The following is a 23,254-nucleotide window of genomic DNA, read 5'->3' as shown; positions in this document are numbered from 1 at the left end:
AGAAATCTACATGGATATACCTCTTGGGTTCCGTGAACATATTACCACGAACACCGTTTGCAAGTTAAAAAAATATTTATATGGGTTAAAGCAATTGCCAAGAGCATGGATTGGAAGATTCACTAAAGTTATGATAGGTTTGGGCTTCAAACAAAGTCAAGGAGATCATACCTTATTCATCAGACATTCTGAAATAGGGCGAGTAATTGTGTTATTGGTATATACAGATGATATTATAGTTACAGGTAATGATGAGGAAGGACAACAATTGTTGGATATACACTTAGCCAAGGAATTTGAGATTAAATCCTTGAAAAAATTGAAATACTTTTTGGAAATTGAAGTTGTCCACTCTAAGAAATAAATTTTTATATCTCAATAGAAATATACTAGTGATCTTCTGTAGAAAACTGACAAGACAACATGCAAGCCTGCAAATACTCCGGTTGATACAAATGTAAAGTTGGGAAATGCAGAAGAAAATATTATTGTTGATAAGGAAATGTATCAGAGATTAGTCGAAAAACTTATATCTCTCTCACATACTAGACCTGATGTTGCTTTTGCTGTTAGCTTAGTCAGTCAATTCATGCACCGATCAAAGGAGATTCACTTACAAGTTGCGTTCTGAATTGTACGATATTTGAAAGGAATACCTAATAGAGGAATTTTGTTTGAAAGAAATTGGAGTGTAGGTCTTGAAGCATATACCGATACCGACTATGCAGGGTCAATTATGGATTGGAGATCAATTACAAGTTACTGCACTTTCTTAGGTGGAAATCTTGTGACTTGGAAAAGTAAGAAACAAAATGTAGTATCGATAGCTAGTGCTGAAGGAGAGTTCATGGCAATGGCACAAGGGATATGTGAACTAATATGGCTGAAATCAATCTTAGAAGATCTGAGGATAAAATGCGATGAACCGATGAGACTTTATTGTGATAATAAGTCGGCTATCAGTATAGTTCATAATCCAGTGCAACATGACAAAACCAAACATATTAAAGTTGATAGACACTTCATTAAAAAAATAGACAATAGCCTTATTTACACTCCATATACGTCCTCCCTAGGCAACCTTGCAGATCTTCTAACAAAACAACTGAACAAACAATAACTTTGAAGAAATTGTTTCCAAGCTGAAAATGATAGATATATATTCACTAGCTTAAGGGGGTGTTATAATAATTATTTAGTTTGTTATTTTTATTAGTAATTTAAATTTAGATCATTAGTAAGACCCATCATATTACACTTAACAATTATCCATTCTTAATTATAATATATCAAATTATTCGGGTTAGATATTATAACATTAATTGAATTCATAATTCAATTTATTATCTAAAACATCTCACTCTTATATATCTGGTTTAAAAGACTATAGAACATCATAAAATATTCTGATATATAACACATTACTCTCAAAGGACTTTAATGTCATAAGCATCAAAAGTTACGCATGATCTTTATACTCGACTTGTCATCCTCTTGTATGAAATCAACATTACAAAAGGAGGAGGGACAGAAATGAAATCAGGTTACATAAATAAATAATCCATGTTCAATTCAATACATGGAGCTAGCTAGGTAGCAATAACTAATGCAATAAGGAAAGAATGCATCTCAACCTCTACCAAAACCAAAACAATTTGTTGGTAAATAATCAAGGTAAATGGTTTCTAGTGTTGGAGGATAGTAACCACTTGGTGAAATTTTGAAGGGTAGCTTCGTCAGCTCTATAGTAGTTTTGTGTGAAATGAAGCAACTGTGACCATGTAAAATCAGGATATTTTTTTGTCCCATCTATAACCACAATATCTTGAGGGGGTCTCACCATTTTGTCTTGTTTTGGACACAAAAAGAATGCCAAGGACCTCCTCTCTTTGTACCTATTAACCACTGCCCTATGCAAACAACTCTTGTATCTCCCATTTGATAATGCCTAAACAAAAAACCAACAAATAAGTTAACAGTGTTACTACTATATTCTTACATATTTTGAGATGGCCTACATACCGTGAATGTATCGCCGATGTTAACAACAAATGCGTCTGAACGAGGTCTAACTGTCTGCCATTTCTGATCAGCAAAGACATCAAGACCTCCAACTTGATCTTGATGAAGTATTGTTAACGTTGTTGGGTCACAATGTGGTCCTGTACCTAATGCAACACTTGGTTCTTGGCATGATGGATAATAGTTGCATCTCATTATGGAACAACCATCTTCAAATAAGTACTTATAATGTAATCTATCAACTCCTAAGCTTATTGCCAATATCTCCATCACTTTCATCCCTAACTTCTTCATTGCTTCACAGTACTTCTGGAATGACACCCTGCATAATTAATGCGCAATGTTATACTGTCTGCGTGGATTATATATTAACGATCTCGAGTTTAATAACAAATTTGCATATATTTAAAAATGAGATGTGAATACAAGGATAACAAAGTACTATATAAAAATAAGTGTGGTAATGAGCATGTCCGTTCTGCAAAAGTTTGAAAAAAAATGGGATAGAGCAGAACAAGACGGATATAGTTGAAGGTGTGAATCTAAAATTTTGATCTGTCTCTTAAGAATATGATGGCTGGATGGAAATTTGAGAGTGTGAGTCTAAAACTTAACTCGTCCCGAAAAAAAAAGTGCATGGAATATTATCTGACGGCTTGTTTGCCACCCTAATAAAAATTAATATAAAATATTATTTTGAAATAGTAATATTGAAAAATGTGCATGGAATTCATAGTAGTATTATTATATTCTTACCCAGTTTGTTGAAAATCTTCTCCCAAAGACGTGGAGTTAAAGTAGTTAGTAACAACAGGTTCAAAGGAATTATTATCATGAAATGGAAAAGAAAGTGTTTCCTTCCATGGCAACTTGGAGGAGAATCTATCAGCATGAGCACCAGAATAGCCCCACATAGAGCCCTTCATCTTACGAACACCAAGTTTCTTATCAATCGGAAGCTTAAAAAAAGCATCCATTTGATCATAAGCTTCACCAACAAGACTCAAATCAACACCATGATTAATCACTTGAAAAAAACCATGTGTTGAACAAGCTTTAGAGATTAACTTGGCAGCATTGTTTGTGGCTTCTTCGTTGCCTTTAAGGAATCCATCAAGGTCTATCAATGGTGCTTGAAACTCTTCATTTGCGTTTACTAGATACTCTTTTGGCCAAACGAAGTTGGTTGGAACCTTACATTGTTTTTGTAACCAAGATGGGTCGTAGAAATGGTTTTGATGAAGTATTTCTTGGTGGTTACTAGACACTAAGCAGAGACCGGAATCCATGACACAAACGTTAATAATTGTTGTTTGATGAAATTAAGGAATGAGGAAGTTTATAATGATTATAGACGAGATTGGTGGAGTTACTTATAGACACATGTATAGGACAAGAAAAGGCATGAAAATTTGTAGGTTGAAGCATGGAATATAATGCAAGAAAACAAAAAATAGTTTAAAAAGTAGAATCAAATTGGTTTAAAAAATAAATAAAAATGAAATGGAATTGAAGGTCATGGCGCATGCTTGAGTTGAGGGTTTGTGCCTGAATTCGCACGTTTTTCTGTGTTAGAATTTAGAAGGTATTCTAATTTGGGAAAGATGCTTGATTTTCATATGGAATCATGATAAGAAAATAGGGATGAAATGGATCTTTTTCATTAAAACTCTATGTTAAATGATTGAATGTTGCATTTGTTGCATTAATAATTAGTTGACTTTAAATGAATATTAGAAAATTAAAATATGTTGACTTTTTTGGTTGACATAAATAGGATTTGTAATTTGTATGTGTTTAAAATATAAGAATAAAATGGATCGATGAAAGCACCGTTATATGGGACTCGGTACATGAGACAATAGGCACATGATGCAGTAGTGTATTAAGGAACCAAAGAAACATGCGTGTGTGCCATACTTGGTAGTTATAGACCATTTGCATATTTTTAAATATTTTGATTTGTAATTTATGATTTTTTTCAATGTCATATGAATATCTTATTTTAATAGTTGACTTATGTAAAAATAATGCACTTTTATGTATGATATCTTGCGTTCTAGATTAAAAATATGTGAGTTATGTATGTTACAACAATGCACAGGTATGTATGTTTGACCAATGCATTGTTATTCAAATAACAGGTTTATATTTAACTTGGGAGATTTGTTTAAATAATGTTATCTAAATACATCGTGCGTCCAAAAATTGAAGTTTTATCATGATTATCATTTAAGCTAGGAGGGGTTTGTTTGGATAGTGTTATATCGACACATATTGCGTCAAATCATTAAAGTCTTCACATGGTTATTATTTGAGTTAGGGGTTTGTCTGTCTAGTGTATCCTGAATACAATAAAACATCAAAAGTATGAATGGAAAACAAGGTTTATAGTTAAGTCAAGGGTTTGTCTGAATAGTATTAATGCAGTATTTCAAAACTAAACATGTCTTTAATCAATAAGTCAAATTTTAAAATATAAATCATTCAAATACAATTCATTTTATAGATATAATTGAAGATACAAACTAAAATGAATCAAAATCTAGGACTTCGTCTAAATCTATGGGTGCTTATGCACTAGACTTTTTTTTCTTTCTATTATACTTTTTTTTAATAACATTCAATTCGTCAAACTCATTCATTCTAATAAAAAATGTATTCTCCAAATCAACTACTACGTCTTTGACATGTGTTCTCAACTCTACAGATGTTCATAATGGAAGACATTCAGACTTCAAGTAAACTTATACAAAATGACTGAAATTCATCTAATACATGTAATCTGGCCAGCAGGATTATTTGGTAGGTCACTTTGAAGCGGTAAAAAAGTTTCTGAAAAATCATGCTTTGTCAACTTAACAAAAACTCTATCATGCATATTTTCTATAAGATGCACTACTATAAAAAAATACACCTTACCTCGGGCGCGAAGTAGATTTTACCTCAATTACAAATGTGAGGTAACGTGAAAAATTGTCACTTTACCCTTTGGTTTCTGGATAACCGGGGGGATAGTTGAAAGAGTCATGGGTTCGATCCCCAGGGACATCCTTTTTGGAATTTTTAAAAGACAGAAAAACCAATCCCCTCGGTTTTAAAATTTAACTGATGGCTAAAACAACTTGAGTTTATTATATCTAATATGGATTACTTGTATCATTTAACCCTAGCTGAACATATAACTTTTCAAATTAGTTTACAAAATAATTATATGAACAATTGTATTTGAAGAATAAATTACGCTAATTAATGATTTCGAACATCATGTAACTCATCATTCATCTCATGTTGTTTAATGGTTAAAATATCTCCAATGCTTATAGTTTTCGTTCAACTTTCTTCCATACTTCATTCAACAAGTGTGAAAGAAAAATAAGTGAAAACTAGAAGTATTTGAGAGATTTTAACAATTAAATAACGTGAGATGAATGATGAGTTGCAGAATACTAGAAAAATATTGATTAGTATAAGATGTTTTTCAAATACAACATAATTTTCATATTATTATTTTCAAAACCAATTTAATATATTATATGCTCAAAGATAGGTTAGTGAAATAAATAATTGAGCTTATGAGTTTTACGGAGATGCATCTCTGAATGTGTTTAATTCATATACTCGTGTCAGACCATTTCTTATTCCTTCTTCATTTACTGCAAACTCACTAAAATTTTATTTGAGCTTATGAGCAAGTTTCTTCAAGACCATTTTTAAAGTTTCAACACTACTAGTGATTCACTACATTCAATCCCATGTCATTCCACTCACTCCATTCAAGTTTTTAATCCATAACTCTCATTCGATAAGTTTCTCATTTCATTTCTTTTTTGAGATTCGGTGAATGTATTAGGTAAAATAGGTTGTTTAATATTCATTATAAAGTAGTTACATTTGAAATAGGTAATTGGTATAGACATGTATTCCCATTTAGTTGGAGTTTAGGGCATCAATGGGGTTTTTTCCATTTCTGCAACTTGCGAGTTTATTCGGAGATACATCTCTGGATTTTGTCTAAACTGGTTTATGGAAATGTATCTCCGGATTTTCCCTGACTGCATTTTGATTTTATTTTCTGGTTTTATTACATGTATAATGGTTGAAAACAACCAGAACAGACTAAGGCTCGGTCGTGTGTCCCAACACACGTTTGTACGACATGAGATGACCATGGTCAGGCCCACAAGGCGATGAGTCGATGTTAGCTCATTTGATGGGGAAGAGTCGACTCAAGGTCGAGGTACACAACCATTTACTTCCCTAAGTCTCATATCTCAATCATCTACTTCACGGGGCCATGTGTCATCTGCTTATGAAGCCCGTAAAGCCCCTGAAGCTTACAGCCAATCAGGAGGAACATGTTGCTGATGTGGATGCCCCTGTAGTTAGTTATCCAGGAGGCCCATATGAAACCTCATAACTTCATCCCTATGGAGACCATGCAGCTAGGCAAGTCTGGGAAGAAGATGTATATTTATTTACTTTTGCATTACATCTATTTTATACTAATTTAATTGCGACTGATGGTGATATTTTTATTTTTACAGGAGCGTCCATGTTTAACATCTATAAACCACGGAAGGAAGATTTTGGAACTGGAAGAGCCTAAAGATGATTGGTTCAAGAATGTTCTTCGCTACTCTGGGATTGTCGATTTATGTTCAGCAGGGTACAAAATCATAAATCATGGCATGTAGACGGAATTTGCAGAGAGATTACATTTAGAGACGTCATATTTCCACCTTTCTATTTGCGAGATTTCCATCACCCTGGGTGACGTCTCATGCCTTCAATATTTTCCCATCAGGGGAAAATGACTGGACTACTCCAAGATCAGTGGAGACAAAGTCAGTGAGATGATGGTTACCTATTTGGGAGCTAACCCAATTGGTGCCCAAAATGAGGTAGTTGCCATCATAGGTTCTCATTCTAGATTTAAATTCTTAGAAGATCTTTACAAATACCACTTGCAAATGGTTGTGGATGCCAACAGTGATGATATGTAGGTTGAGTACCACCGGCAGTGTGCATTGAGGTGTTACCTCTTGTTCTTGGCTGGTACATCAATGTTTATGGACAAAAGTACAACCTACGTTAATATGGTCAACCTTAGATACTTCATCAACTTAGTGATGATTCACGAGTACAATTAGGGGGTCACATGTTTGGTCTACCTATACTCGAAGTTGGGCGAAGCTTGTCTTGGAAGACAAAGCAGTTGACTGAAAGTTACATGTTGTTTATGATAATTTACTATTACTAATACATTTTCATAATTCTTTGGTTACACTTGTTACTAATATTTTATGTGAACCGTTTTCAGGAATGGATCATTTCTTACTTTCTTCGCATTTTTGGGTGTGAACCTGAGCCTGACTATATTGAGGATTGCTACATCGCACATAACATAATTGATTCTTTTCAAAATGTAAGTTTGACAGACCAATTATTAAGTTCTTGCGGACCAACTTGTTTAAGTGCTCACGTGGATGATTTTTCTCTTATGTCGCATGATTCATCCTCTTAGAAGACAAACATTATTTAAAGAATTTTTATTTAAATTCACATTGTATGTGTTTCCACTTCTGGAACTAATAAAAATGGTCTGGTTTGATTTTGATTTTATAATATTTTAAGCATATCTAAAAATAATCATCCATATCCATAAATATATATTGATTTAATATCAAAGGTAAGATTGTGTTTGGAAGAGGTAATTAGAAATTTTTAAGAAATTTTAAATTTTAAGTAATTTGAATTATTCAATTGAAATCCAATATTTTAAAATTCTCTTGTGTAGGTGAAGTATCAAAATTACTCATTGTTAATTTTTTTTGGGTCAATTTTTTTAATTTTTAAATTATAGGGTCAAATTTAAATTGAAAAATAGAGATAAAGTTGCAATTTCAAAAAATTTAAAGGACTAATTTGTAAAATTTTAAATTCACTATGGACCAATTTACAATTTTTTGAAAGTTTTAGAGTGTGTTTGGATGAAGTATTTAATAAAGGAAAGTAATTTTTTGAGGTAATTTAAAATGACTTTACCAAAATTCATTGGTTGGATAAAAAAATATGGAGAATTGTTAAAATTATGTATATATATGAAGAATTTTATTCCAGTTAAATTTAAAGAATTACAAATGATACCAATAAGTAAAGGATTTGAAATTGCTCTCTCACTCTATATAATGCAAATGTTAAATTGTTTATTCTTAATTTTTTAAATTTTGCAAGATGGTCATAATATTTTATTAAAATTTCAAATTTACCTCAAATTTTTCAGAAAATTGCAAATAAGCCCCTAAAAATTATCAAAATTTACAAATTGGTCCTTTAAATTTTCAAAAATTTCAAATTGGTCCCTATTTTTCCATATTTAAAATTTGGCCAAAGTTTTAAATACTTCATCCTTTTTATAACAATGAATCATTTTAATACTCCGTGCAAACAAACAAAAATTAAAAAATAATGAATTTCAATTGAATCATTTAAATTACTTAGAATTTTGAATTATCTAAAAAAATTCAATTATCTCGTCCAAACACACTCTAATAGTGTTTTTGGATGAATCATTTTAATGAGGTAAAATAAATTTTTGAGAAAATTTAAAATGACTTGACCAAAATCTATTGTTTTGATAATTTAAAGGTTAAATAAGTTTTTGGTCCTCATAAATATAGTGATTTTCGTTTTTAGTCCCTCTAAAAATTTCCTTCAAGAAATGGTCCCTCCAAAAAATTCCGTCCATACAATTAGTCCTTAACGTCAAATGCCACTAACAAATGCTTACGTGGCAAGACAAGTGTACTAAAAATATTTTTTTTAACTGAGATATTTTTCATTTGTTCAGGTCGCAAGACAGATGGATGCTTACGTGTATTCTATGTTAATAGAAACCGTGATACTTAAAGAAAATCCCTAATTCTCTAATTCATTCTCAGTCGTTTTCTTCACTCACATATTTTGTACTTGTGGTCCCAAAACAAAACTCCATTGAAGACGCACTGAATCACGTGGTCCCAACGACTTTGACGCTCTTCAAATTTCATTACTTGTGGTCTCAACATTGACGAAGCTTGCTTTGAATCAAAATTGTGTTTGATGCGGTCCCAACGTTAAGGTTAGTCCCACATGTGCTATCGTGTGTTACGCTAGGTTGTATTATGATTTTTTTATGTTCTCGAATATTGTATGTCTTTTATATGCCTCACTTGCTTTGAAATCACTGCATGTTTATTTTGTCGTGTTGACTGTAAACATATAGGGTTTTGTCTTTGACTATGAATAAAATGTCTAATTTACCCACTCTCATATTTTTAATGTATATAATATGGGTTACTTAAGGTGGTATTTTACACCAAGGGTTCATTTGTAAAGGATGCAAGGTTAAGATATAAGGGTGGGGATGTTTATGCTTTCAATGGGCAAGACTCTGATTTTTTTTCCTTCTTTGAAGCTTGTGACTTAATTAAGGGGATGATGTCATCCTTTAATATTGATGATGTGAAATTATGGTGGAAACATGAAGAGGGTTGTCTTGAAAAGGATCTAAAACCCTTTTGTTAATAATGAGGATGCAATAATGTTAGCTTTGTTTGTTGAGAAGAATAATTATGATGCTAAAATATATACAGAGTCAAGATTATGAAGGGGTGAGAAGACTTATATGGAGAGGTTAATAGAGAAACAAAAAGGACATTAAAGTGTTTAGGAAAATGAAAGTGTTGAGGAAAGTGATCAATTTAATACTTTTTAAATGGTATACACTTTGAAGATAGTGAAGAAGAGAGAATGCATGATTTTGATGAAGACATTGATGAGGGGTTAAACATTAAGGTGGATAATGGTGAGTCTAGAAGGGAGCATGTTGATGGTGCTGGTAGAAGTTAAGTGTCATACCCCAAAATTTGCCCATTAATATTTCAAGACATTTTGCAAGGCATTCCGACTCATATATAACACTGATCTTGAAGAAACAAAGGCCCAGCTCACGGATGGCCCAATCCAGAAAATGGCCCAAACTGGCCTGTTCGCTACGCGCTCGCCTAGCGAAGCTGACAGACAACAAAAATTTCGGGCTTCATTCTGAGCCCAAAAAAAAAAAAAAAAAAAAAAAAAAAAAAAAAAAAAAAACGAGAAAAAAAAAAAAAAGAGAATTTTTTTTTAATTAATTAATTAATTAATTAATTAATTAATTAATTAAATAATTAAAATAAATAAATAAATAAAATATAACAAATTATTTTGGACTTGGGTCTCCCTCATTCCAAGCCCATTACCCACGAAATTAGTCTATAAATACTGAAGTTTCAGTAGGGGAGTTACACTTGGAGTTACACTGGGAGATTCACTGGGAAAAAAAGGAGGAGGAGAACAGAGAAGAACGAATAGAAGTTTTGGCATAGGAACCCTGCCTACCCGGAGAATTCAGAGTAAAGAAACCCTGAAGGCAGCCCATCTGCACCGAAGCCATCGCCGTCCAATTCCCGCTGCCTAACTTATTCCGATACTACAAGTGGTCAATCCCTTCAACCTTGAATTGGCAAACAGGTTTGCGTATCTCTATTGTTTATACTTTCAATTGGCCATATCTACATATATAATGCATCATGATTAAATGTTGATATATAATTTGCTTTCGTATGGGAATTTAAATATGCCTGAATACCCTGAATGTTTGATCATGTTATTCCTGTGATAAAATGCCATAAAATTCAAAGTTCCTAACGTGGGGCTGTTTTCAAATTCAAAATCCGTGGCCGCTCGCTAGCACCTCGCTAGGCGAGCCTGGGGCGAGTATTCGCCTGGCCTTCGCTAGGCGAGGCAGAGGCGAACGAGACAGTAGCTGACTTTTCTATTCTGTTTTTTTTATGTTTTATCATAGCCATGCATTATTCATCCTATCCTATTTATTGTTGTGATATTTCTCCGGTGTAATCTTCGATTGCACCCTGATTTGGTGTTCTGACATGTTTCTTTTTTTTGAGTTTCGTAAAGGTTCACATATCCCAGGAAAAGGTTATTGGCTAGGTATTCCACTTTATTTGTGGGATACCCTTGTGGAGTTTCACCCTAAATTAATTTTTAATGTATTAATTTCTAATGTATTAATTTTTTTAATATATTATTTTTAATAATTTTAATGTGGAGTTTCATCCTAATTATATAATTAATTGTAAAACTTTGCCTTTGAATAAGTGATCTTGGACCTCTCTTTGTTGCCTTACGATTACGATATTACGGTCATGTCCCGCGAACGTGGGGATACCCTTAGCAAAGACCCTTCGGTTAAATCATCATAAAATAAATTATAGTCCCTCGGATGTTGCCTTCGAATATACAACTTTGTCCCTCGATGACCCTCCGATGTTGCCTACGGTTAAAAGATGATAGTCCCTTCGAATGCTAAGGTATCCTCGTAACTGTTGCCTTCAATGACCAATCGATGACCCTACGATGACCCTTTTACATCCAAAGGATAAAACTACTTATTTCTCAATAATAAGGACAGTTTTACCCTCATAAGGATAGGAAATGCCCGTAAAGACCTTGGGTCGGTATAACTCTTAATTGCTGACTCACAACTTAAAACATTTTTTTTGCACCTCACACCTTTCAAAATGCCTTTAGAAAATCACCACTTGGTATACATTCATACTAGAATCATTACCGAATTATATTTTTCTAAACAATTTTCAAAACTAAAACGGGATAACCACTTTGTATACATTCATATAAGAATCATTACAAAGTTAAATTCTCTTTCCAAAAACAATTTTCCAAACAATTCACAAACACTTTTTTTTCAGACAAAAATAATATAAGTGATCGAGCAATTAAGAGCCCATGGATAACCATGGATACAAAGGGTGCTAACACCTTCCCTTTGTATAATGTACCTCCCGAACCCAAAATCTAAATTAAGGTCTTTTCTGTTCTTTTCCACCTTTCCTTATTGGATAAAAGAAAAGTCGGTGGCGACTCTTGCTAACCGCGACATTGCGATAAAAAACACAAAAAGTCCAGTTCACCGTATGACAGAACTGGCGACTCTGCTGGGGAACCTAAATATTTAAAAAGAGAGGTTACCTTAAAAACAAGATCACTTATTCAATTTGTCTGATTTATTTTTAAGGGATTGCTTGGGTATGTTATGCTTGAGTGAAAAATCCTACACCCGGATCTAGTGTACCTTAGGTAAGTAGCAAGAGATCATCGCGACTGTCCGGCGTATACTGGAATGGTCAAAATGATGGCTACGGTTAATGTGGCACTTTGGATGTCCTGATGTTCCTCATGTTAGTTGAGGAAATATTTGGCATTCGCGTGGTGTCATAAAAGCATTAACCAGACCTTTAGAACCCTAATTGACTCATCCTGGCCATTAGAAAGTAGTGAGATAACTGGCTTCGGTTCCGACTGGAGTTGGTTGAGACTCGATACTACACTCTTTGAGATTGGACTTTAGGGAAGCTTCGGTCAACCACTTGGTGTTGCACTGAAGTGGACTTAAGGAAAGGTCAATGATTTGAGATCCTTCTAGAACCCAGTTACTATTCTAAGACAGGTTGAACCAACCAAACTTCAGTGGGGAGGGTATTTACCTATGGAACTCACGCAAGCCTTAAAACCTAGGAATGATTGTTGTGTGACTTGCTTGTGCTTGTTATTTATCTAACAACATGACATCATAACAACATAACATCATAACATCATGGCATTGTACTAACCATTTCAAGGATTTAGGGATTTAACTCTGCTAAAAAAAAAAAAACAGAAAAAACAAAAACAAAAGCAAAAACAAAAGAGAAAAGAAAAAAAAAGCTCTTTTTGTTAGTTTATGCAAAGTTAAATCCCGAAAGTCCTTGAAAACATTTCATACATTGCATTGCATCGCATAACAGGTATTCTAAAGGATCAGTGTTCTCACGATTTTCCTATCAAACAGATTCCAGCAGATTCAAACAGATTGAACAATGGCTCTCGAACAAACTGTCAAAGATCTCCAGGCCCAGAATGCTCAATTCCAGGAAATGATGCTGAGCTTATCTAAGGGGCAGGAAGAACTGAAAGCTCTTTTGATGGAGAAGAAGAAGGACCAGAAACCTGTGGGTTACATCAACCCGGGGAGAAGGCTTAAGGGACAGGTTACAGGAGTCAAGATTAGAATTCCGAAGGATTCAGAAGAAGAAACCGAGAATGATTCGGAAGATGAGAATCCTAATCTCGTCAATTCTGAGGACGACGATGAAGATTATGAACATGAACAGTACTCTCCGAAGGATGATAAGTACAAGTTGCTGGAAGAACGTATGCTAGCTATGGAGGGGCAGAAAGTGCCCGGTCTGGATTTCGAAAACTTGGGTCTGGTCTCTGATGTGGTCATTCCCCGCAAATTCAAGGTTCCCATTTTCACTAAGTATGATGGTGCCTCTTGTCCTCAGATGCATCTAAGGGCTTATGTGAGAAAGATTCAGCCGCACACTACTGATAAGAAACTGTGGATCCATTTCTTCCAAGAGAGTCTGTCTGGCACACAGTTAGAGTGGTATTATCAGCTTGAGAGCTCTAACATCCGCACATGGACTGATTTAGCAACAGCTTTCTACAAGCACTACCAGTATAATTCTGAGTTAGCGCCTACTCGGCTACAGCTACAAAATATGACTATGGGCTCTAAAGAAAGTTTCAAAGAATATGCTCAAAAGTGGAGAGATTTGGCTGGCAGAGTCAAACCCCCTATGACTGATCGAGAGTTAGTGGACATGTTCATGGGTACACTGACTGGCCCATTCTACAGCCATCTACTGGGAAGTTCCTCGTCAGGTTTCACTGAACTTATCTTGACAGGTGAACGGGTTGAAAGCGGCATTCGAAGTGGAAAGATACAGGCAGCTACTTCTGCAAGCACCAAAAAGTCCTATCAGGGAAAGAATGAATCAAATGCTGTGTACAGTGAGAGGAAGCATAACAAGAAGAATCGTGACCATACTGTTGGGGCAGTTACAATTGCCGCACCGCCATCTCAGAACTTCCAACACAGACAAGACAGGTCGAGAAGACAGTTTACCAAGATCAATATGACTTTAACCCAAGCACTGCAGAGTATGTTAAAGGCCAATTTGATTACCCTCAGAGGCCCTCCTGCAAATCCCAACACTACTTCTCCTCGTTATAATCCCAACGCCAGGTGTGCCTATCACTCCGATAGCCCCGGGCATGATACGAATGATTGCTGGTTGTTGAAGAACAAGATTCAGGATATGATCGACGCTGGAGAAATTGAATTTGATCCTCCGGCGACCCCCAATGTCATCACAGCACCTATGCCTAATCATGACCAGAATGTTAATGTTGTGGACGACAATTCTCACGTTACTGACGTTGCTGATTTAGCATCTCCTCTCCTGATCGTTAAGAAGAATTTATTGCAAGCTGGTTTATTTCCAGGTTGTGCTGAAGATTGCGATCTCTGTGTACTCCGACCCAATGATTGTTTGAAGTTGAAGAACGGCATTCAACGGCTGATGGATGATCGTACAATTCTATTTGAAAGGGTTCCTAAGGTGGACAACTCTATTGAAGAGGTATCTGTGATTGCTAGGTCCAAAGCTCCAGTGAAGATTACCGCTACTAGAGTGCCTGTGAAGATTACCGCTGAGCCCAAAGTGGCTCCCCTGATTATTACCGCACCTGGCCCCGTGCCATATTCCTCCAGCAAAGCTATTCCGTGGAACTATGGAGGCGACGTTTACATCCATGGCATAAAGCAAGTTGGTAGTTCTGCTAATCCTAATGATATTGTGGGGACTAGTAAAGTTACTCGAAGTGGAAGGATCTACTCCCCAGAAATCTCACCTCCCGCTCCCGAAATTCGAGGAAAAAGACCAGTCAATCCTCCTCAGTCAGAGACATCGGTCGAAGTTACTTCTGAAGATGTTGCCAAACAGGAAATGGAAGAGATGCTGAAAATCATCCGTAAGAGCGATTTTGATGTAGTGGAACAATTGGGGCATACTCCGTCTAAAATCTCAATGTTGTCCTTGTTATTATCCTCTGAATCCCATGCCAATGCATTGATGAAATTCTTGAAGACCGCTCATGTGCCTCAAGAAACATCCGTCGATCAATTCGAACATTATGTTGCTAATTTGACTGTTGACAATGGCCTAGGCTTTTCCGATGCTGACCTGACGCCAGCAGGAAAGAATCACAATAAAGCTCTGCATATCTCCATCGAGTGTGAGGGGATCACCCTGGCTCACGTGTTGATCGACAACGGCTCTTCCTTGAATGTGCTCCCGAAAGCTGTACTCGATAAATTTGACTACAAAGGCATTGAACTGAAACCTAGTGATGTTGTGGTGCGTGCTTACGATGGTGCGAAGAGTGTTGTCTATGGTGAAGTGGTTCTCCCTATCAAGATAGGACCTCAAGTCTTCAACACTACCTTTCACGTGATGGACATTCGTCCCGCCTACTCCTGCTTGTTGGGGCGCCCTTGGATCCATGGGGCAGGTGCGGTAGCTTCGTCGCTTCATCAAAAGCTGAAGTATCCAATAGCAGGCATGGTTGTCACTGTATGTGGAGAAGAAGAGTATATTGTCAGTAGTGTGCAAGCCTTCAAATACGTCGAGATGGATGGTGAATTCTTTGAGACTCCTTCTCAGTCATTTGAAGTGGTTCCTCCACCCAGTCCTGTCCTTAAGCCAACTCCCCTTGTGCCCAAGGTTGTTCGTGCTCACCCTGTCATGATCTCTCTGAAAGATGCTCAAGCCGCGATTGAAAATGGTGATCGTGCTGGTTGGGGTCAACTGATCAATGTACCGTACAAGTCTGATAAAGCTGGCCTGGGGTTTAACTCTGGAAAGATAGTCAAAAATCAGATTAATGCTATGGAAGATGCTGATAGTGATTGCGACTTGGATAGCTGGATTTTCCCAACAATTGGTGACGGACTCAACAATTGGAAGACTGAAGACATTATCCCGATTTCCTTTAGTCAGGAGTAATTGTTATTGTTTATTCTAGAATTGCAAATTTTAATTTTCTTTTACAATCAAACTTCTTAAAGCATTGTGTCTATGCCCGAGGCACAATAGCTAATTTGTTAAGGGTTTTGTCATTTTCATAAGCATATTTATATTCAATAAATCAATGGACGTTTTGCATTCAAATATTGCGCTCTTTGTCTTTCCTATTATCTTTCAAACGAGCTATGTTTTCTTACACACACGCACGTAACGAATTGCAGATCCCTATCCACTCTGGATCCTGATGATAATAGTTCTACTACTGTTCATTATGACTTTGAAAATCCGATCTACCGAGCCGAAGATGGAAGTGAGGAAGATTGTGAAGTACCTGAAGAACTTGCCAGAATGTTACTACAAGAAGAAAGGACTATACAGCCGCATGAGGAGTCAGTTGAGACTGTAAATCTGGGTACCGAGGTGGACAAGAGAGAAGTCAAAATAGGAGCAGGCTTGGAAATCAGTGTCAAAAGAAGATTGATTCAAATGCTACATGACTATGTGGAGATTTTTGCTTGGTCTTACGAAGACATGCCAGGGCTGGATACCGATATAGTAGTGCATCGTTTGCCGACGAAGGAAGATTGTCGTCCTGTTAAGCAAAAGGTTCGTCGCATGCGTCCTGAAATGTCCGAGAAAATCAAGGCCGAAGTCATGAAACAATTCGATGCTGGTTTTCTGGCGGTTACTTCTTATCCTCAATGGGTTGCTAATGTGGTACCAGTGCCAAAGAAGGATGGTAAGGTGCGAATGTGTGTGGATTACAGAGATTTGAATAGAGCGAGTCCCAAGGATGATTTCCCACTGCCACACATTGATGTTCTGGTAGACAACACCGCTCAACACAAGGTATTCTCCTTCATGGATGGATTCTCGGGTTATAACCAGATCAAAATGGCACCTGAGGACATGGAGAAGACTACGTTTGTGACGCAATGGGGCACCTTCTGTTATAAAGTAATGCCGTTTGGTTTAAAGAACGCAGGAGCAACGTACCAGCGTGCTATGGTGGTTTTGTTCCATGACATGATCCATCATGAAATAGAAGTATATGTGGACGATATGATAGCCAGGTCTCATACTGAAGAAGAACATCTCGATCATTTATACAAACTGTTTGAGAGGCTGAAGAAATACAAGTTGAGATTGAACCTGAACAAATGCACCTTTGGAGTAAGATCTGGTAAACTCTTGGGCTTTATTGTCAGTGGTAAAGGTATTGAGGTCGACCCAGCCAAGGTGAGAGCTATTCAAGAGATGCCAGTTCCCCGTACGGATAAAGAAGTCAGAGGTTTCTTGGGACGTTTGAATTACATTGCCCGATTTATTTCCCATTTGACCGCTACTTGCAAACCCATCTTCAAGTTACTGAGAAAAAATCAAGAGATGATATGGAATGATGAATGTCAAGAAGCTTTCGACAAAATCAAGAAGTACCTCCAAGAACCTCCAATTCTGGTGCCACCAGTTGAGGGAAGACCTCTAATCATGTATTTAACCGTTTTAGAAAACTCAATGGGGTGCGTGTTGGGACAACATGACGAGTCCGGTCGAAAAGAGTATGCCATATACTACCTTAGCAAAAAGTTTACCGACTGTGAAACAAGATACTCACTGCTCGAGAAAACTTGCTGTGCTTTGGCCTGGGCTGCTCGCCGACTAAGACAGTATATGTTGAATCACACCACTTTGTTGATTTCTAAGATGGATCCTATCAAATACATATTTGAGAAACCCGCCCTCTCCGGAAGAATAGCAAGATGGCAGATGATTTTAACAGAGTATGATATCCAGTATACCACCCAAAAAGCAATCAAAGGAAGCGTGCTAGCTGATCATTTGGCTCATCAGGCCGTGAATGATTATCAGTCTATGAATTTTGAGTTCCCAGATGAGGATGTCATGCTTGTTACTGATTATGAAGAACCTGGACCGAATGAAGGACCCGAAGTGGGATCCCGATGGACTATGGTTTTTGATGGATCGTCTAACGCATTGGGCAACGGTATTGGCGTCGTGATCATTTCCCCCAAGGGTGGCCATACGCCTTTCACCGCTAGACTATGTTTTGAGTGTACCAACAATATGGCTGAGTATGAAGCATGTATTTTGGGACTCAGAGCTGCTATAGACCTGAGAATCAAGTTTTTGAGGGTGTATGGAGACTCAGCCTTAGTAATCAGTTAGGTCAAAGGAGAATGGGACACTAAACATCCGAACCTCATCCCCTATCGAGAGCAGGTGTTGACATTAATCCCATACTTTGAAGAGATCACATTCGAACATATTCCCCGAGAGGAGAACCAGTTGGCAGACGCATTGGCTACCATGTCATCTATGTTCAGAGTCAGATGGGACAATGAAGCTCCCCGGATTACCATTGAACGACTAGACGAACCAGCATATTGTTATGAACTTAACGCTGATGAAGTAGAAGAGAAGCCTTGGTTCCACGAGATAAAAAGATATTTAGAAGCTCAGGAATACCCTGAAGGGACATCCATCAATGACAGGAAATTTCTGAGGAAGTTCTCCGCTAAATTCTTTTTGAGTAATGGAATATTGTACAAACGTAACCATGATTCGACTTTGCTTCGCTGTGTGGATAGAAAGGAATCAGAGAAGATTATGGAAGACATGCACGACGGTATCTTTGGGACTCATTCTAGTGGACATACAATGGCCAAGAAGATTATGAGGTCAGGGTATTATTGGTCTACCATGGAAACTGATTGCCACCATCACTCCAGAACTTGTCATAAGTGCCAGATCTATGCGGATAAAGTACATGTGCCTCCTGCTCCATTAAACGTGTTGACCGCGTCGTGGCCCTTTGCAATGTGGGGCATTGATATGATTGGCGAGATTAAACCTACCGCCTCTAATGGACATCGTTTCATCCTTGTTGCTATTGATTACTTCACAAAGTGGGTGGAGGCAGCCTCATTTGCTTCTGTTACTAAGAATGTGGTGGCACGATTCATCAAGAACAGCCTCATCTGCCGATACGGCGTCCCTGAGAGAATTATCACTGACAATGGCACTAATTTGAACAACAAGATGATTACTGAACTCTGCACGCAGTTCAAAATAAAACACCATAACTCTTCTCCGTACCGGCCAAAGATGAACGGCGTTGTAGAAGCGGCTAATAAGAATATTAAGAAGATTATACAAAAGATGACGGTAACATACAAAGACTGGCATGAGATGTTACCATTTGCTCTTCATGGTTATCGTACTTCCGTGCGAACTTCGACGGGGGCAACTCCTTTCTCTTTAGTCTACGGAATGGAAGCCGTTTTACCAGTGGAAGTTCAGATTCCCTCTCTAAGGATCATGAAAGAGGCGGGCTTAGACGAGGACGAATGGATTCAGACTCGACTCGATCAGATAAATTTGATGGATGAGAAGAGACTTGCGGCTGTATGTCACGGGCAGATATATCAGAAGCGCATGACCAGGGCATTCAACAAAAAGGTCAAGAGACAAGTGTATCAAATTGGCGACTTGGTAATCAAACGCATCATCCTACCACAAACTGACCCCAGAGGCAAATGGACTCCCACATACGAAGGGCCATTTGTAGTTAAGAAGGTATTCTCAGGTGGAGCCATGATACTCGCTACAATGGATGGTGAAGACTTCCCACATCCCGTGAATGCGGACATAGTTAAAAAATACTACGCATAAAAGAGACCCGCTAGATCGACGTATCTAGGCAAAAGTAAGGGCATCCCGGCGAACCAAAAGGGTTCGGGCAAAAATTAGGGATATATAAAAAAAATGTACACCCGGCAAGTCGAAAACCTGAAAAGGCGGCTTGGGCAAAAAAGGGTATCCTGGTGGACTAAAAACCTGAAAAGGCGGTCCAGGCAAAAATTAGGGATTAAAGCGTATGACTATGTCCCGTTCTCAGTCAACTTTCATCCAAGTTCGAGGGACTGACCAAGCCAATCACTTCTATCCGACAGCAAGGGATGAGATGCTCGAAGACATAATGACAGTAGTAGGCTTAAAATCAATAGGACTTCTTCCACATAACTTTCTCTTTGTTTTCGACAATTTCCTCTTACTAGGATTTCTGTCTCCTTGTACACAAATTGCCTGTTTATAGGCCTCCTTTCAAAATCAATACAACCCTCTTTCAAAAAAAAGATGCTTTTGTTTTTACTTTTCTGTTTTGGTTGCGTAAATGTCCATTGATTTAATTTGAATTAATATGTGCATTTGAATATGACTGATGTTTACCAAAAATACATGCATAGAATAGCAATAGCAATTACTACCCGACTTCAGGATCAAGGAAAAGGTCTAATCATGCTTCCAATGAATCCGCTACCAATTCTCTTCCCCAGCAAGCCTGTTTTTTTTTTTCCTCAGAAAATGGCAGTATCCCCAGGCACAGCCAGTTACTCCCCAACAGAGGTCGGCGTCACCAGATAGATTGATCATCTCATCCATCCCCAGCCAGGCTCTGTTGAATATTTCCACCATCAGACAGAAATCAAGCATCCCCAGCCGAGAAAGGGTCATCGACACAAATGTCTCAAATCAGTAGATGGGGATTTATTTTCCCCAGTAGAGTCCCCAAGCAGAACTTCTCATACGCATAACTCATTCATTACATCCTTTCACAGCATACGCATGCATACAACATTCACATTTATTTTAGCATAACACGAAACATCTCATGCATCATGACATAGCATGAAGCTAACTTTTTCTTTGCAGGTTAATTATCCTCCTGATATAGTCAAAGTAGAAGGTTCATTCAGACAGACACCTTTATCAATCACATTCAAGATTCAGATACATATTTCAAATACAGTTCATGGGAACATTCATTCTGACAACACTTCGATATCCTCCTGACGATGGCATCTCTAAGCCCATCCCAGACATTTATTGCAAGTACAACATATACAGGTTATCAGATACAGCCTAACGTACGGTTCATTCTGATTCAGCCCAACATATGACTTCTTCAGCAACTCCAATGCGGTCTAACGTACGACCCATTTGGACCTTCAAATCCTCAGATGTTGCCTAGCGTACGGTACATTCAGGGGTGTAGTCTAGCGTACGACTACTTTCTTTTTCAGATGCAGCCTAACGGACGGCTCATTCTACAACTCGGATACGATCTAACGTACGATCCATTCTGAACTTCAACAACCCCAACGCGGTCTAACATACGACCCGTTTGGACCTTACAACCCTCAGATGCTACCTAACGTACGGTACATTTCTGAAGTGTAGTCTGGCGTACGACTACCGCTTTCATCATCAGATGCGGCCTAACAGACGACTCATTCTGCGACGGTCTAACGTACGACCCGTTCGGATGTCCATCCCCTCAGATGCTACCTAACATACGGTACATTTCTGAAGTGTAGTCTAACGTACGACTACCCCTTTCATCATCAGATCCTACCTAACATACGGTACATTTCTGAAGTGTAGTCTAACGTACGACTACCCCTTTCGTCATCAGATTCAGCCTAACGTACGGCTCATTCTGCAACTCAGATACGATCTAGCGTATGGTCCATTCTGATCCTTTATCCCCAACAGCATATGACACACTCCGACTCCCTAGCGAAGTCGGCAGCCTAATGGATGACTCATTATACGGTCTAACGTACGACCCAGTGTGGCACCCATGTCTTCAAATTGGCCTAATATACGGCGCGATCTGAAGCTTTCGTCATCAAACCTCCCGGATGGCATCTTTAAGCCCATCTCCATCAAGACCAACTGTCGATTCTCAAGTGCAAATTTTTGGGGCATTCTAGTGTTCAATAATCTTCCACCTCCAGACCACGAATGGCGTATACACCATTCTAACTCTCTCGGTCCAAGAATATCGAACAGGGGCAGCTGTCATACCCCAAAATTTGCCCATTAATATTTCAAGACATTTTGCAAGGCATTCCGACTCATATATAACACTGATCTTGAAGAAACAAAGGCCCAGCTCACGGATGGCCCAATCCAGAAAATGGCCCAAACTGGCCTGTTCGCTACGCGCTCGCCTAGCGAAGCTGACAGACAACAAAAATTTCGGGCTTCATTCTGAGCCCAAAAAAAAAATAAAAAAAATAAAAAAAATAAAATAAACGCGAAACGAAAAAAAAAAAAAAAAAGAGAATTTTTTTTTTAATTAATTAATTAATTAATTAATTAATTAATTAAATAATTAAAATAAATAAATAAATAAAATATAACAAATTATTTTGGACTTGGGTCTCCCTCATTCCAAGCCCATTACCCACGAAATTAGTCTATAAATACTGAAGTTTCAGTAGGGGAGTTACACTTGGAGTTACACTGGGAGATTCACTGGGAAAAAAAGGAGGAGGAGAACAGAGAAGAACGAAGAGAAGTTTTGGCATAGGAACCCTGTCTACCCGGAGAATTCAGAGTAAAGAAACCCTGAAGGCAGCCCATCTGCACCGAAGCCATCGCCGTCCAATTCCCGCTGCCTAACTTATTCCGATACTACAAGTGGTCAATCCCTTCAACCTTGAATTGGCAAACAGGTTTGCGTATCTCTATTGTTTATACTTTCAATTGGCCATATCTACATATATAATGCATCATGATTAAATGTTGATATATAATTTGCTTTCGTATGGGAATTTAAATATGCCTGAATACCCTGAATGTTTGATCATGTTATTCCTGTGATAAAATGCCATAAAATTCAAAGTTCCTAACGTGGGGCTGTTTTCAAATTCAAAATCCGTGGCCGCTCGCTAGCACCTCGCTAGGCGAGCCTGGGGCGAGTATTCGCCTGGCCTTCGCTAGGCGAGGCAGAGGCGAACGAGACAGTAGCTGACTTTTCTATTCTGTTTTTTTTATGTTTTATCATAGCCATGCATTATTCATCCTATCCTATTTATTGTTATGATATTTCTCCGGTGTAATCTTCGATTGCACCCTGATTTGGTGTTCTGACATGTTTCTTTTTTTTGAGTTTCGTAAAGGTTCACATATCCCAGGAAAAGGTTATTGGCTAGGTATTCCACTTTATTTGTGGGATACCCTTGTGGAGTTTCACCCTAAATTAATTTTTAATGTATTAATTTCTAATGTATTAATTTTTTTATATATTATTTTTAATAATTTTAATGTGGAGTTTCATCCTAATTATATAATTAATTGTAAAACTTTGCCTTTGAATAAGTGAT

The 23,254-nt window shown here is 37.5% G+C and overlaps 1 protein-coding gene across 1 annotated transcript; it reads right to left on the bottom strand.

The window, feature by feature from the left end:
- Positions 1–1,533: 1,533 nt before the first annotated feature.
- Positions 1,534–3,423, bottom strand: LOC127093288 (gibberellin 20 oxidase 2). Its single transcript, XM_051032199.1, has 3 exons — positions 2,779–3,423; positions 2,023–2,344; positions 1,534–1,948 (listed from the first exon to the last, which is right to left on the bottom strand). The coding sequence occupies exons 1-3, from the start codon at positions 3,309–3,311 to the stop codon at positions 1,670–1,672; spliced, it is 1,134 nt and encodes a 377-aa protein (XP_050888156.1). The 5' UTR covers positions 3,312–3,423; the 3' UTR covers positions 1,534–1,669.
- Positions 3,424–23,254: the final 19,831 nt, after the last annotated feature.

This window comes from Lathyrus oleraceus, chromosome 6 (genome assembly GCF_024323335.1).
Source record: "Lathyrus oleraceus cultivar Zhongwan6 chromosome 6, CAAS_Psat_ZW6_1.0, whole genome shotgun sequence".
Lineage (NCBI taxonomy): Eukaryota > Viridiplantae > Streptophyta > Magnoliopsida > Fabales > Fabaceae > Lathyrus > Lathyrus oleraceus.
The sequence above is the reverse complement of the archived record's forward strand: the minus strand, read 5'-3'. Positions and strand labels throughout refer to the sequence as shown.